General features: G+C 44.3%; 3 protein-coding genes across 6 annotated transcripts; 1 reads left to right on the forward strand and 2 right to left on the reverse strand.

The window, feature by feature from the left end:
* Positions 1-100: 100 nt before the first annotated feature.
* On the reverse strand, positions 101-4843 carry CHAC2 (ChaC glutathione specific gamma-glutamylcyclotransferase 2). 2 transcript variants are annotated; one of them, XM_021537663.3, is made up of 3 exons: positions 4688-4843; positions 2801-2836; positions 101-2001 (listed from the first exon to the last, which is right to left on the reverse strand). In XM_021537663.3, the coding sequence occupies exons 1-3, from the start codon at positions 4820-4822 to the stop codon at positions 1618-1620; spliced, it is 555 nt and encodes a 184-aa protein (XP_021393338.3). In that variant the 5' UTR covers positions 4823-4843; the 3' UTR covers positions 101-1617. The 2 variants fall into 2 exon arrangements, with proteins under 2 accessions (XP_021393338.3, XP_077638127.1); XM_077782001.1 differs by lacking the exon at positions 2801-2836.
* On the forward strand, positions 1837-12212 carry ASB3 (ankyrin repeat and SOCS box containing 3). 3 transcript variants are annotated; one of them, XM_021537660.2, is made up of 10 exons: positions 1837-1938; positions 5430-5640; positions 5927-6088; positions 6845-6957; positions 7323-7458; positions 7641-7818; positions 9125-9322; positions 10044-10295; positions 11017-11150; positions 11705-12212. In XM_021537660.2, the coding sequence occupies exons 2-10, from the start codon at positions 5445-5447 to the stop codon at positions 11941-11943; spliced, it is 1608 nt and encodes a 535-aa protein (XP_021393335.1). In that variant the 5' UTR covers positions 1837-1938; positions 5430-5444; the 3' UTR covers positions 11944-12212. The 3 variants fall into 3 exon arrangements, with proteins under 3 accessions (XP_021393335.1, XP_021393336.1, XP_021393337.1); XM_021537661.2 differs by having other exon boundaries at positions 10044-10289; XM_021537662.2 differs by having other exon boundaries at positions 7647-7818.
* Positions 12213-12397: 185 nt separating this feature from the next.
* Positions 12398-14740, reverse strand: MALL (mal, T cell differentiation protein like). Its single transcript, XM_021537639.3, has 4 exons — positions 14630-14740; positions 13409-13576; positions 13072-13200; positions 12398-12739 (listed from the first exon to the last, which is right to left on the reverse strand). The coding sequence occupies exons 1-4, from the start codon at positions 14729-14731 to the stop codon at positions 12677-12679; spliced, it is 462 nt and encodes a 153-aa protein (XP_021393314.1). The 5' UTR covers positions 14732-14740; the 3' UTR covers positions 12398-12676.
* Positions 14741-15228: the final 488 nt, after the last annotated feature.

Raw genomic sequence — 15228 nt, forward strand, 5'->3', positions numbered from 1 at the left:
GCGATTTTACAGCGCGACACAACGGACACACACCTTGATGTCCATCCTCACACAGACACGCTTTAAATGTAATATTTCAAGAAATTTCCAACCCCATTAGTCACTGTAATGCATTTTTATTGCACTGAAGTCGTACACAGGGATGTGTACTATTGCAATGGTTTATGCATTTGGGAAGTAAATGAACCAACAAAGCCTTGGAGACAAAGAGAGTGTGAAGCTACACAGAATCACAGTACTTAAATAATTAGCATTTTAAGGGGGGAATCGGCCCTGATGGTATTGGATCCTTCCTGAGCACAAGCATCCCCTGCCCTGTTTTAAGGAACAAGGATAAGTGAGGAAAGAATTTTAAATCTAGAAAGAATTTTCAAGAGAGTGCCATTGCACACTTTTACCTTTACAAATATAAACCAGGAAGATGTAAAGAAGAGAAAGGGTCAACATTTTCAGCGGAAAACCACACTTTTTTTGCAATTACTGATGCAAAATCCAGGCTTCCAGGCTGCTACTAAACACACATTCCCTGGATGGGAAAACAGGATGTTGCGTGGTGTTTGAAACAGGACTTTTTATATTAAGATATAAAAATACACTCAGTTTAAAATTAATAAAAATAAAGAGTTTTGAGGAGCAAGACAAGTCCATGTTGAGACGGATTGCATCAGGAAGCCTACCAGCCTAAAGTGGGGGCCTCCCAACTCTTTGGGACGTCCATATGCACCCCTAAGGTTACCAGAGAGAGGGTTCCTTCCTTCATTACCTTTTGTTGGTGAATCCCTGAAACTAAAATCTATCCTTGCAGCTGGGAGTTTCAAAGAGATGGGGGCCACAACAGCAGCTGAAGTAACAAAGATGAGAGTTTCTCTTCTTGCTGTGTTGTGACTTAAAGTCATGCTCTTAGTTAACTGTAATATTTTGGGGTTAATTTTTTATATTAGGATTAAAAATTAAAATGAGGCACTGATAGGTTATGGCTTGTTTGAGTCAAGAGTGCACAGAGCTTTGGTTTTCAGGGCTTGACAATCAGCAGCCAAGGGAAGGAATTACTTCCTTTACAATAAAATGTTTTATCCTCTGGATTTAAGGATAAATTGACATATAAAGGATGAGATTACTAATTTAGTGGTGTAACTTTGTTTCAGAGGAGTTGAATGTTGATTTAAATGTTCTACTACAAAATTTAGGCCAACCACTTAAAATTCCTGCACTGTGGTCTGGGATCAGAACAAACGATTACTTAATTCTAGGGAACTTGTCTCTGCATGCTGATTTTGACCTCAAAAATATTCTAAAGATTTATTTTAAACCTGAAATAATAATAGAACATAAAGAGAAGTTTAGGTGGTTGTCTTGAGGTGTCATCTTCGGGTGAAAAGCAGAGATACCAAATTCAAACTTAGAACACTTTCGTTGCTCGCCTTTCTCTGGACTTCTAAAGAATGATTTTGGCAGTTTTGTTTTAAGTAACCAACTCCTATTCTGAATGCAGCATTAATTAAGATACGCAGTATTAGTTAGGATAGCACAATACAGAGAAACATTCCTCCCTGCCACACACCCACGCCTGACAAAACCCCTCCTCTGAAGACAGAACCAGGCTGTTAAGAGGTTACTTTATAGACAGTTGAGATTCTGGTGCTTGTTCAAGAGCTCCTTGACCAGTGTCTCTAAGGAGAAGAGGTGCTCATCCACATCCTCTGGCACGAGGTTCCTGATGGAGTTGGCCAGCTCAAACAGGTATTCCGTGTTCCTGCCGCTAGGCCCAGCGGCGCCCAGGATCTGGCGCGCGATGTCCTCGAGCGGCGCGGGGCCCAGGTAGTTGGGGTTGTCGTGGGTGCCGATGTACAGCAGCACGTCGAAGGGCTGCACCGACGTGTCCTTCGGGTAGAAGATGACCGTGGTGGTCCTGTAGCCGCCCTTCTCCCGGAAATCCAGGTAGGCCTTCACTTCTCCTTCCTTCCCAGCTGGTAATCTGTAGGCAACGCCCCACACACACCCCTGGCCGAGGAGAGTTGGTCAGAGGATACTCAGAAAGCACTGCATTTAGGCAAACCTTTCAGTAAACTGACTTTCTGCCTTTCTGCCGCTTTTTGCGGTCTTTGTAAGAATCCCAAAGTAAAAGGGCTGCTTTATTCAGGCAATTATCAGTGAAAACACTGATCACACAGATTGATCATCCTTTTTCTGTTAATGCTGAGGTTTTCCTAACAGAGCAATTTCTTGTTTTGTTAATATTTGGAGTAGTAAATAGCCTTGGTACAGGCCACTAAGGAGCTGGCAAAAGGGACACAGAGTTTCTCCCTGACCTCATAAAATTTATGCCTGAAAATTACAAATTATGCTGAATTTGATCAGGTCCCTTCTGTTTAGCAACAGTTTGGGCAAGGACCTGAGGGTCACCTACACCTGTTACACATCTGAGCTGGTGTGGTGTGCTGAGATAGTTTCACAATCTGGTCAAACCTCGTGAAGCTAAAATGAAAACAATTACATTTATCATTCAATGTTGATATAAAATCATGTATGTTTTATATATCTTTCTGTAAAATTCTACATCTCACAACTGGATAGCCAAAGTGACTATTCCAGAATATACTTTAAAATATCCCTGAGGTAATAACAGACCCAAACTACTTCCAGTTTAAATTGATTATTTGAAACAATCAAGAGCCATTGGTGTAACTCTGGGAAACACTGAGAGAACTTTTCCCTAAAGATAAGACAGTTATCTGCTTGTAAAAAAGCAAAAATTAGTGAGTGGAAATGCAACAGGACATTCTGTACAACAGTACTGTACCTCAGCATCTTCAACCAGGGTCACAACTCTTCCAGGCTAAAATTTAAAAGACAAAATCATCATTCGGTCAAAGGCTTTTTCCCTAAATCATGAGCAAAACCAAATCAAAACGAGAGAAAAAACAAGGAGCAGGAATGAAATGCTCAGAGAACTAATCCAGCACAATTCCAGTAATGTCCAGATCCAATGTAAGTATTTTCAGAGAGTAGCTTTTGATGTGTATTAGATAAAATAAACAACATGTTAAATTCTGGGTGGACAGTGCCTGTGACACAAAAATTAAAGGCAGTCAGAAATTGGAAGGGTTTGAATGTTCTTGCATTACTTGTGCTGTCCAGACTCAATTCTAATGCAATTTAAACAGTGACAATTAATAAACAGCACAATAACAGTTATAATTAAGAGTTTCATTAATGTAAAACTATCCTCAAGGAGCCCTTGGAGCCTCACTGGATGGAGAGAGGATACCTTATACTTTCCAAATGGCTTGTTTTCCCCAGTAAGTTAATTATTGTAGGAAAAAGTAAGAAGCCAGTTTGTAAATACTGAAAATAATATAGTTGAATTTTGTTGTATAAAACTTAAAAACATAAAACCCTATGTTGAACTACATCTGCAGTTTAAAACTGCTGCTTTTGGCATTAAATTAGTTCTCTCCCAGCATGAGCAATTTATTCCTGATCTGACTGATAAAATAAGGTAATAAAGCTAAATGAACACTAAATGACTCCTATTTCCTGAGGAGAAATGAGTCTGTTCCCATGATACACCAAAGATAACTTTGATACTCAAAGATAACTTTGGTGTTCCTTTTGGAATGTTTTTTTCCATAATTATTGATAGTTCTCTGACTTGTGCAGTCGTAATGGGTCACAAAGATTATTGTGAATTATGGATTAAAGAGACATTTGTGGTGGATGGAAATCAGCTTTCTTGTTCTTGCTAGGAATGTCTGTAACTGTAGCCTAAATTCATTATCTTTCATTTAAATCTAATTCAATTTAATATGAAGGGCAGTACTGAGGAAAACTTCAGGTGGGTTGTGTGATAGAAGAAGGATCTGTTTGCCTAAGGAAGGGCAAGATACTTAGTTAATTGCTTGCAGAGTCCTTGTCTTGCCTGGAACTATCCAAAACAAACATTAAGAAACAAATTACTAAATACTTATTGATCAGAGGCATTAATTACTGTTTGTACTGGTAATAATCCCCTGAAAATATTTTTTAAATGCAGCTAACAAGTAATTTGCTGTATATTTGTAAGAAATGATTTTTCCTCCTTGCTGTTCTTTTATGTATGTCAGTGGTGGCTCAAGCTGTGTTCTTTGAGCTCTGTGCAAGTTATTTTATGGTGTTTGAGGTTTTAGCAAGTGTTGTTTACATCTGGATGGAACTTTCCACGAAGCAAGATGTGTTCTTTAAAATAATCCTGATGCTTTTTCTCTCTCAAAGCCACTTCAGGTTTACAGTGGAGTTATCTGGGTCCAGGTTATAATACCGTGTCCTCACCCCCATGGCTTAAAAACACATGACACTGGGAAGGCTCACTTGAAATTTTAAGTTTCTTTTTCTCGCTGTTTTTTTTTCCTCCTTTTCCAAACGGCGAAGAATTTTAGAACTTCAACTATTTCCTAATCCATGAATTTTCACCTGAAATTTAAGTAAGTTAAAATACATCCGGGAGTTACTTGGATCAATAATTCTGGCTTTTCCTATTCCCTGTGCACAGCCTGACACCCGCCCCTCAGCGAGGGTATTTAACGCCCTAAATGGCCAGTGTGGGCATTTCTGAGCGCTGCTGTGTCGCTCGTGGGTTTCTCGGCAGCCCCGGCCGCGGGGCAGGGCCGAGCCCAGCGCGGCGGCCGCGCTCCCCCCGGCCCCGGCTCACCTTGCCCGGCACCCCGCGGTGGTCGGTGCTGCCCTGCCAGAAGCGCCGGCTGTAGCCGCGGACGCGCCCCACCAGCTTCTCCTGGTAGGGGAAATCCACCTTCCAGATGAGGGAGCCGTAGCCGAACACCCACATGGCGGCCCGGCCCGGCGGGGCCTGCGCAGAGCCGCGGGGCGGCCCCGGGCGAAGGCGGCGGCCGCGCCCCGGTCCGGCCGGGGAGCCCGGCAGGGTCCGGCTCCGGGGCGGCTCGCAGGGAGCCGTTCATCGGCCCGCACAGCCTCCCCCAGCCCCGCAAACGACTGCCTCCCCCGAAACCCACCGGCGAACACATCCCAAAACCACAGTCTCCCCCAAGCACCTGCCTTGCCCCCCAGTCCTGCAAGCCAGCCACACCCTTCCAATCAACTCGCCCCAAAACCCCCAACCACCTCTGCCCTCGAAACCCCCAGAGAACCGCCCCTTAACCCCATAAACAACCATCTCTCCTCCAACTCAACCTCCCCTTAAATCCCCAAACACCTTCCAAACACTACCACCTCATCTCAAACCCCACAACCATCTCCCCTCAAAAGCCACAAACAACCTTCCCCAACCCACCACAACAACTACCTCCCCCCAAGCCACCGTCTCCCTACAAACTAAACCAAATCTTCTGCAAAACAAACAAATCACCCTCATACCTATAATGTACCAAGACATATCTTCTTTTTTTCTCCTCCTCTATCCTTTCCTCCTCCTGCAGAGTTCCACGCCAGGGATGGATTTCACGGAAGCCTATTCCGACCGGTGCTCGGCCGTGGGCCTTGCGGCCAGAGAAGGAAATGTTGAGATACTGAGGGAATTGATTAATCGGGGATACAGCATCGATGTCCCGGATAACAGGAGGTGGTTGCCCATCCACGAAGCGGCAGCACACAATTCCAGTGAGTGCCTGAAGCTGCTCATTGATACAGGTAATGAAAACCTAATGGGAAATAATGTGGTTTTCTGCTAAATTACCCTGTCATAGAAAATACAAGTTACATAGATTTATCCTATTCTTTGGGGATTTTCTGTGTGGCTTCCCATCTACAATAAGGAGAAGTTGACACATTGCAATTCATGGGGTGATAACAGCATGTTCATGGGTGTTCCATTGGCCACATATCTCAAATAACTCCGTTATTTTCTTAAAATTATTATATTTTGTAATTCACTGCCGAATATCCTTTTTTTCCCCCTCATTATCCTCCTCTGCAGCTCCAGCCGAAGACTACATCCACTCGAGGACGTTTGAAGGGATGTGTGCTCTGCACCTCTCGGCTTGTCATGGCTCTGTGGAATGTCTCCGGGTTCTCCTGGAAGCTGGGGCTGACCTCAATGATGTCAACACCGAATCTGCCACCACTCCACTCTTCCTGGGTGACGCGAGCTTTCCTCAAATCCCAGAGTTTGAACTCACCAATTAAAACTCAAGTTTCTCCGACTTTAAACTCACCGGAGTTTCTTACTTGCCTGCCATGTTGCATCTTTTTGTAGCCCTAAATACCGGGCTTTAGACTGAGAGATGGAGGGGGGTGTGGAAATAACCTTTTGTTTATGGGTAAATCTGCTTCAGAGAGTGTTTTAAAACAAAATTATAAAAGCAAACTGATCAAGCACAGAAAAACTTCAGGAGGTTCAGGATTACATCTGTTTCAAAGCCTTTTTGGTTTTTGTAATACCTCTCTAATTCTTATGTAAAAAGACTTATTTTGGTCATTCCTAGTTTGATAGTTAAGGTCCATTGTTTTAGCATTTTTTCTATGACTTATGTTTGACTAATTCAAGGCTTAAAACTTCTGTTATGGTGAATCCTGAGGGTCTAAATAATCTGATTAAATATGCTTATTGGTTTACTTGCCTCTCTACCCAGACATCATGCGTTGCCATATTACCTTTGTTACCAAGTCTTTCCAAGTTTGGGGGAATTTTAGCATTATTTCCATTCTCCAACACTGTTTTGGGAATCTAAATATAAAAGGCAAGCAAGTATATAATGGGCAAATCTAAAGGAATTGTAATTATGGTTTCAAGAAGTTGGCAGTGAGACCTTTTGAGCTTTTAAATCCTAATACTTAAATTATTTATTTTTAATATTAATACTAATATGATTTTTTTATTACTGTTCTATGGAAGCTGTTGAAAATAAACATGCAGAGGTTGTCAAGTTCCTGCTCCAACACGGAGCAAATATTGAAGGTTCTCATTCTTGGTCTGGATGGAATTCTTTGCACCAAGCTTCCTTTCAGGTAACCTGTGAGCGCATAATGTAATTTTGGTGTAACAGTTGTATTCTGGGGGATAATTATTTATTTAATAATTATTGCATTTTTGTCAGGTAATTTTTCCTAACCTGCTCTAGCAGTCAAAACTTCATACTTAAAAATATATTGGCTTAATGGTTTTAACACATACAAATGACTTTTTCATGTAAATGAGCAAAAGTGATCAATTTGACCTTGCCTAATTTCTTTTACCATTAATTTTTAAGTGCATCTTCAGAATATTGAATATATTGTGGGTTTTATTATTTCTATCTGGAGCATGTGGGGAAAAACCAGTTGTGTAATTTCCTCATTTTCATGCTGGTTGAGAATAAGAACATTTATTTCAGAGTTCCACTGAGATAATGCAAATGCTCCTGGAGAAAGGGGCCAGCAAGGACTGTCGTGATGACTTTGGAATTACCCCTCTGTTTGTGGCTGCTCAGTATGGCCAGCTGGAGAGTCTGCGGCTGCTTCTGTCCCACGGTAACCACGATCCTTCATTTCCCTGGCCACGCTTCCAACAACTCCCACTTAATGCAGTTGTAGCTCTGCTCTTTCACATTGTCATTTCAAATGTTATTTGTTTTATTTCCTCATTGCTGAGGAAAACTTGCTGAATTTGAAGCTACCCTGATGGATGTGACTTTGGTTTTGTTTTGTGTCAGGTGCAGATGTCAACTGCCAGGCCAAGGACAGGGCTACTCCCCTGCTGATTGCTGCACAGGAGGGACACCTGGATTGTGTGAAGCTGCTGCTGACTGCAGGGGCAGACCCAAACCTCTACTGCAACGAGGATAACTGGCAGTTACCCATTCATGCAGCAGCTGAGATGGGCCATGCAAAGTAGGTGGTTGCAGAGGCATTCAGACAGAAGACCCTGGTCACACAAATCTGATCCCCAGAGGAGGAAGTTCAACCCTAAAAGGGAGGAAAATGGAGTGTTCAAACTGATCTGTAGTTTAGAAGTTCTGATTATTTTTGTATTTTAAATGTCCCTTAGTGGTTTCTTCCACACTGACAAGGAATAGGTTTAGATGAAATATTAAGAAAAAATGCTTCCCTGTGAGGGTAGTGAGGCCCTGGCACAGGTTGCCCAGAGCAGCTGTGGCTGTGCCATCCCTGGAAGTGTTCCAGGCCAGGTTGCATGGAGCTTGGAGGAACCTGAGATAGTGCAAGTGTCCCTGCCCATTGCAGGGGGTAGAACTGCATCACTTTGAAGGTCCCTTCCAACCCCAACCATTCTATGATTATATGATTTTTAATTCAGCATCTGACCTGGATTTGAGCCATAGCCTAAGGAATTCAGAGGGTTTTCCATGGTGCTAAACCAGATAGCAGCTCACTCCATGGCTATTTTACTTCTCCATTTAAAAAAGCAAATAACCATGTTGTACATTATACATTACTTGAACAGCTGCTAATTAGAATCCTGTATTAAGAAGCAGAAGTAATTATATGCAAATATTGAATTGGCTGGACATGCCAGAAAAACCAAAGCCACAAAGACAGTTTCTTTAATCTTTCCAAAGATGCATTTGTAGCTTTGCCCAATTTCAGATATACAAGTCAGTTCCACAGCAGCGAGCCAAGAGTGGAAGGAAGTTTTGGGAGTAGATCACTGGGGAGAAGGATCTCTCAGGAGCTCCATGATTCACATGGACAGCACTTAAATATATAAATAATGATACATCACTGGCAACTCATGCAGCACCAGTAAGTTCCAGCAGCAAAGGAACTGGTTTGTCACTAATGTGATGTGGCCTGGCATGTGAGCTGTAAACAGAATGATCTTTCTGTTTCACTGAACTAAGAATTCATTTCATTTGCAACTCACATTTACAGTTTGCTTCCAAACTTCCTTGGAGTTGGGATTTAATGTGCACTGGTGTTCTGTTGCTGTAAAAAGAGTTTCTGGGTAATAGGAAGTAGCTGTCCCTGGTTTGGTTTAAAATATTTCTTTTCAGCCCAAATCCATCCTAAAGCACAACGTTTGCCAAGGGTCTGTGTATGGAATTATAAAGCTGCAAATTCAAGAGTGAAAAAACACTATTTTTTTCCAAAGCTGTAATGACCCTGTGAAAAAATGGCTGTGTGTTTAAGGTTAATCATTGCAATAAGATCAGAAAACAGTGATTTTAAACATCTCCAGGATACTGGAGCTGCTGATTCCAGTCACTGACCGGATTTGTGACAAGGGCGAGGGCAAAGTGAGCCCTGTGTATTCCGCGCTCTATGGCGGGGACAGGGAGTGCCTGGAAATGCTGCTCAAGCAGGGCTTCAGCCCAGATGCTCAGGAGTGCCTGGACTTCGGCTGCAGGTCCCCCATGTGCATGATCTTCCAAAAGCAGTAAGGAAACTTCTTCTATTTTGAAATTATTCATAATCATATTTGCTTTTTAATTAACTTACTTTGAATATGTAGTTTCCCACCTTCTTCCCTCAACTGCTGTCTGTCATCTAATATTTTTCCAGAATTCTAGTGTGTTCTGCCTTTGCAGACAATCCTCATTATTCCCGTTTCCTTGGGAATATTAATGTGAAGCCCTGGAATGTGACTCACATGCTACACTAAGGAAAAAATCTTCAAAAATGGCTTTTGAATTTTCTCAGATTTTAACAGATTATTTCTTTGTACATGGGTTGAAATTTATTTATAGCATATTTATAATTTATTTATGGCTGCCATTTAAATTAATGAGGTTTGTTAGTAGTGAATTTAGTTTATAGCCTGCTCCTAGGAAGCTGCCTTTAAAAATCCTTGGACACCATTTTTTCCTTTCTCTCCTGATGTTGCTTTATAATAAATAATGTGCAGAGCAGGCAATTGCTCTGTGACCGAGGCAGGTGACACATGTTGCCACTTCTGTGGAGTAATTTCCCTCTAATCACTGAAAGGCAGCACCAGTCATAGTCTCAGTCCTTACCCTATGACCTTGTTGCAGTGGGTAATGATAAAAGGATTTTAATGAAAACATTTTGGAATGTTTTGTTGATAACCGATGCACAAAGTGGTAGGTGCTTTCTGAGGGAAAGCTCATGGGATGCCCTGTTCCTTCTCCCTCCCACAGGTATTATCAGTTCATTGATGTCCTTCTGAAATATGGCATCACCTTGCGTGGGATCAACTTGGCACACTGCCTGTGCCATAAGAAGTTTGCTCTCTTCCGGCGCTTCCTAAGGTTCGGCTGTTCCCTGCCCTCAGAGGAGGAATTAACAGACTTCATCCTCTACAGCAGCACGGTGCAGAAGGAATACAAGGAATGGCTGCCCTACCTGCTCCTGGCTGGCTTCAACCCCGTGAATTTCATGCGCAGGTTCTGGTAAAGCAGGGAGCCTTGTCTGTATTTACTTAAACATCTCATGCTAATGTGCAAAGCTGCTACAGGATGGCCCTTGATAATCAGTTGCCACCATCAGGAACGGGAGGGGTTGTGGAAAGTCTGAAATAAATCATTCGCACGTCATGTCTGGAGGCAGTGAAACAGTTTTATTTAGGAAGAAAGCCAGACTGGAAATTGCCTTTTTCTAGGGTAGCAATAAAGCATTGCTTCCCAAATTTATATCAAACATCTCTACTTAACTCCCAAATTTAGCCGCAAATTGTATGTGCAATATTTTAATACAGCTATGGTAAGAAGAAATTTCAATGGGAGAAATAGGTGAGGAGGGATGGGAAACAAATGGGAAGTGAAGTGGGGCCAAGGCTGGGAGGAGAGGAAACGGATGCAGTTTGAGACTGTTTTGTTTAACACAATGTGGCAAAAGTTCCAGTCAAATTTTTTTAGTTGTTATTGTTATTATTGAAGTTTTTCCACATATAAACAGCTTGGTGATGTTTTATATTTAATGGGGCACTACAGGTTTAGAGTTATGAAATGTTTGTATTTTCTGCAGGCTGTAGTAAACACACTACAAGTTCGCAACTCAGTGACTTAATGAATCTCACTATTCTTGTGTATCACATGTGATGCTTTCTGGTCTTTTATTCTGTAATCTACAAATACTTTTAAAAGGTATTTTAGAGGAGTTTTTGTTACGCAGGATTTTCTCCATGAGTGAGGATGTCCTTAATTTCGTCCTGGAGTTCATGAATTGGAGCAGACTTCCTCCAATTGTGGAGCAACACCTTTCCCAATACAAAGAGAAGTTCAGTTGGACTTCCAAGAGCCATTTTGGTAAGGAATACAGGCAGGAAAATTATGTCTCTATGTGCTCAGCTTCCAAGCTGCAGATGGGAAGATTTTTGAGAAGATGATAGTTATATTTTTCTAATGTGATTTGTATTTCCAGTGAAGCATCTGTCCTGTTTTGTAAGCATTGGACAATAATTAAATATAAACCATAAAAATCAAACATAATCAAAATTTGACCAGCCAAAAAAATTCAATTTGTTATGCAGGAATTTTTTATAGTTCAGCCTTCAGAAAAGCAGGTCATGTGTTATGTGACTGAAAAACTGCACTTATGTGTCTTTGTTAATGATTCCTTTCAAAGAAAATTCTTCTCTAAAAGGGTCTGTAATAATTTTTAAGTTGTCCAAGTGATAATGTCTTTTAATAATATTTCCTTTAGAATATTTGAAGCTAATGAGGATGTTTTTGGCGTTTAAAAAGATGGGAGTTATTTGGGGAAATTGAGATTAAGTTCTCTCTTTATTTCTTTTTTTATTAGTAAATATATTGGTGTAGTAAGAGCTGCTGTGTGTTTGACTTAGGATTTCATTTTCCAGCCTTTCTTCCTTCCCTGTCCCATCTGTGCCGCCTGGAGATCCGGTCCCTGTTGGGGAGCGAGCGCCTGCGCTTGGAGCGTGTGATCCGGGAATTGCCATTGCCAGCCTGCCTCCAGGACTACCTGCTCTACGTGGATGTGCTGCGAGCCAACAGTATCCCAGACCTGCAGGATTGCCTGGAGCAGGGAGATGCAATCAGTCATTCCGAGGCTGAGGATATGGAAGAGGGACAGCAGTAACACCAGTGCTCCATGAGAGTGGTGCCAGTGCCTGGACTCCTCAGCTGCAGGTTTTGTAGTGAGAATCAGGAGACACAGGAGGAGAACTGCTGTAAATGTCTGTTCTCCTCCCGTGTAATCATTCTTTTCATGCTGTAGTTTTGTACTGCATCTAGAAATTTCCTATGGGTTCTATGATTTGCTTGTTTAAAATCTGTTGTAGCTTTCCAAATGAACATTTGCTGTTTCTTTTCATACTCTTGGGAAGTAAAATGAGCTTTTTCAGTGAACACAGAGTAGTCAAAATCCGTCCATTGACACTTTATTCCAAATACATCATTTACCAAATGAAACCATCTGAAAGTCAAGGAACATTGTATCACTGTTATGAACTTGTGTTGGGGAGGGAGTGAGCTGAACTAGAGAAAGGTAAATAACATAAGAAAGGAGATTGTTTGCTGAAGGAACAGTGATTTTTTTGTTTTCCTCTTCCCATGGTTGTCAATATTGGCAGAATGTGGATATTGGAGGCTTGGGGCCTGCGCCCAGTCCCTCCCCTTGCAAGTCCCTCCCCCAGGCAAGGCAGGAAATGTCCCACAGGCAAACCAACGTGTGCCAACAAAATCCCTCCTGTGATGAAGTGCAAAAGGACTTGCTGTTCCTGAGGCCTGCTGACAGAGCTGAGGCAGACACCTTGGGGCTTGCACACTGGGAAAGCCCTCATCCAGAAAAGGTGAATCTGGTGCTGCCAGGATCACTGGTAGTAGATGCTGAAGGCATGGAGGATGTACAGGAAGGTCGTGAGGAAGGCAAAGAACTGCATGAGAGAAAGAAGAGGAAGGGTCAGCTGGCAGAGTCAAACCCCATCTCCTCCCAGTGCTCTCAGCATGGGGAAGCCTCCCAGCATAGAGCTCCTTCCACCTCAAAGGAGAGGCAAAGCCTAAGTTTTCCCAGCATCCAGCCATGTCAGGCTGTCCGTGAACTGGTGGACCCTGAGAAACCAACGCTAACTGCACCATCCACAGAGCTGTGGAGCTGAAACTCTGCTTAGTTGGCACTGTGGGGCTTGGGGTGACTCTGCTGTGGCTTTAACACATGCTGTTGCCCTTCCAAGGGTGTGTGTCCTGCAGCTCGGCAGGGTGAACTCACCGATGCAGCGCTGTTGAGTTGGTAGTTGAGTGGTGCATTGTCGCCGAACTCAGAGTTGATGGTCGCATTGGCCTGCAGGACAGCGGCACTCATGTACAGAATGGCTGTGGTGCCATGGTACAAACTGTCCTGCAAAACAAGGCACCTGTGAGTGCCCCAAAGGAGGACAGGTGCCTGGATAGGCCTGGGACTGGACCCTCCCAGGCAGTGGTTTCACAGCAGAGCTCCCCTGGACTTTCCAGTCAAGGTAAAAGGAAGAAAGGGTCAGTGGGTCACCAGCCACGGGGTCATGCACCCACGTTGCTGCTGCCGTCTGCGTGTTCCATCCCCTCCTTACCAGCACTTTCCAGTTCTCGCTGTTCCTGTGGAAGCCGAGGAGGTAGCTTAAGAGGAGCAGCAGGGAGATGAGGCAGGAGGTGAGGGACACGTACATCACCCATCCCTGCAGCAATGGCAAGGAGACTGAGGTAGCAGCGATGAGGATCCACACCCAGGTCCCACAGAGCTGCCAGGGACAATCAAGTGCCTCTGATGAGTGTGGAATGAGGAAAAGCCCTTTCCCTCCCCAGTTCCCTCCTCGCCTCCCTCCTGGGCCAGCTGCAGCAGCCAGCAGAACCCCTGCATCTTTCCCAGAGCATCCCAGTGCTCTGGGAAACAAGCAAGCAAGTTGGCACTGGTTTCCCTGAAAACTCATGGGAAATGAGTGTTCACACAAAAAGGAAGGGTTTGCTGCCGCCTTCCACACAAGGAAATGTCTCACCCCGAGAGATTTGGTGGAGAAGCCAGAAAATGTGCTTTTATCTGGGAAAAGTGAGCAAGTTGCCTCAACCCAGCCCTGCCCGCTCATTAATCTCTGGGGCTTGGAATTGCAGCACAAGGAAGTCTCCTCTTAGCTCCATGCACCAGCCTGGAGCGATCCACCCAAAATATTTACTCACTACAAAAAGCCTATGGAGTTATTGGGATGAGCCTGTGCCATCCCAACTGTGGTGGGTGAAAGCCCTGGAATTGCAGCAGGGAGCTGAGCCAGCCACCACGGGGAAGGATTGTGCCTGTGGAGCACAGGGTGTGTGAATTGCCAGCACCATGACAAAGTACACCAGCTAAAATCTTGGCTGGTCCCCTGGATGCCCTCTGTACCCAGAAGCAATTGAAAGAATCATGGAATGTCATCACACATTAGCAGACGCCCAATTGCCTTCAACCCCTAGACCGATTTGATACAGAGAGCAAAATTCCCTTGATTTTCAAGCCATTTCTACAAGCTAACAAGAGCTGCTTCATGATAACAAGAGCTGCTAGTCTGCCCTGGATGAACCATCAGCTCTTCAGCCTCTCCCAGCCCCACGGCAGCCAGTGACCCTCACACAGGCTGTGATGGAGCTGAGTGTACCTTGTCCTCAAGCTGTTCCTAAAAACCTCGTCAGGAATACTTTGTGCATTCAGCATAAGCTCCAAGACAAGATGTCACTTTCCAGTAACGATGCCTTCAGGATGGTTTCAGGGGATTTTTAGCCAGGAGTGGGTTCCATGAGGCAGCGGAGCGAGGCATACTCACGATCTCCGGCAGGATGAAGGCGTAGGGGATGGTTTTGAAGACGGCGGGTCCGGAGGGCAGAGCGGGCTGCGTGGGGGCTGCGGAGGGACCCACCGAGGCCATCTCTCCTCCGCTGACACCGCTCCGCTCGGCTCCGCTGGCGCTTGCCTGTCCCGTGCCGCTCCCATGCGGGATTTAAGGGACACGCCCGCGGGACGTAAGCACAGGAACCGGCCGGGGCTGGCACCGCGCCGCTGCCCCAGCCCGACGAGCCCCTGGCACCCCTGCGACTGCGGCGGCTTTGGGCATCCCGCTGCCAACCGGGATGGGACAGAGCGGGACCCCGGCCCCACCACGCACCAATGCGAGGTCATTAACTGGAGGGGGAAGGAAAAAAACTTCCTACACCTTGACGGAACATAAATGTTTCCTGCAAACGATTCTCTTGGCACGCTTCCAATCCTGAAATATTTTTGCTTCCACTGTTGTTGCCTCCTCCCCTTTCTGTTCAGGTTTCTGCTCCACGGTCACGCCAGACCCTTCCACACCCTCCAGGCACATCCAACCTTCAGAAACTAGCAGGTAAATTTTTACAAACACACCAGAAGGGTTTGGCAATG

This window comes from Lonchura striata, chromosome 3 (assembly GCF_046129695.1).
Source record: "Lonchura striata isolate bLonStr1 chromosome 3, bLonStr1.mat, whole genome shotgun sequence".
NCBI lineage: Eukaryota > Metazoa > Chordata > Aves > Passeriformes > Estrildidae > Lonchura > Lonchura striata.

Coding starts and splice junctions, on each gene's coding strand:
- ASB3 (XM_021537660.2), top strand. CDS start 5,445: ATGGATTTCACGGAAGCCTATTCCGACCGGTGCTCGGCCGTGGGCCTT. Junction 7,459..7,640: donor GCGGCTGCTTCTGTCCCACG/GTAACCACGATC, acceptor GTTTTGTGTCAG/GTGCAGATGTCAACTGCCAG. Junction 11,151..11,704: donor GACTTCCAAGAGCCATTTTG/GTAAGGAATACA, acceptor TTCATTTTCCAG/CCTTTCTTCCTTCCCTGTCC.
- CHAC2 (XM_021537663.3), bottom strand. CDS start 4,822: ATGTGGGTGTTCGGCTACGGCTCCCTCATCTGGAAGGTGGATTTCCCC. Junction 2,837..4,687: donor ACCGCGGGGTGCCGGGCAAG/GTGAGCCGGGGC, acceptor TTTAAATTTTAG/CCTGGAAGAGTTGTGACCCT. Junction 2,002..2,800: donor CCCTGGTTGAAGATGCTGAG/GTACAGTACTGT, acceptor CTCCTCGGCCAG/GGGTGTGTGTGGGGCGTTGC.
- MALL (XM_021537639.3), bottom strand. CDS start 14,731: ATGGCCTCGGTGGGTCCCTCCGCAGCCCCCACGCAGCCCGCTCTGCCC. Junction 13,577..14,629: donor CCTTCATCCTGCCGGAGATC/GTGAGTATGCCT, acceptor TGTCCCTGGCAG/CTCTGTGGGACCTGGGTGTG. Junction 12,740..13,071: donor AACTCAACAGCGCTGCATCG/GTGAGTTCACCC, acceptor TCTCTCATGCAG/TTCTTTGCCTTCCTCACGAC.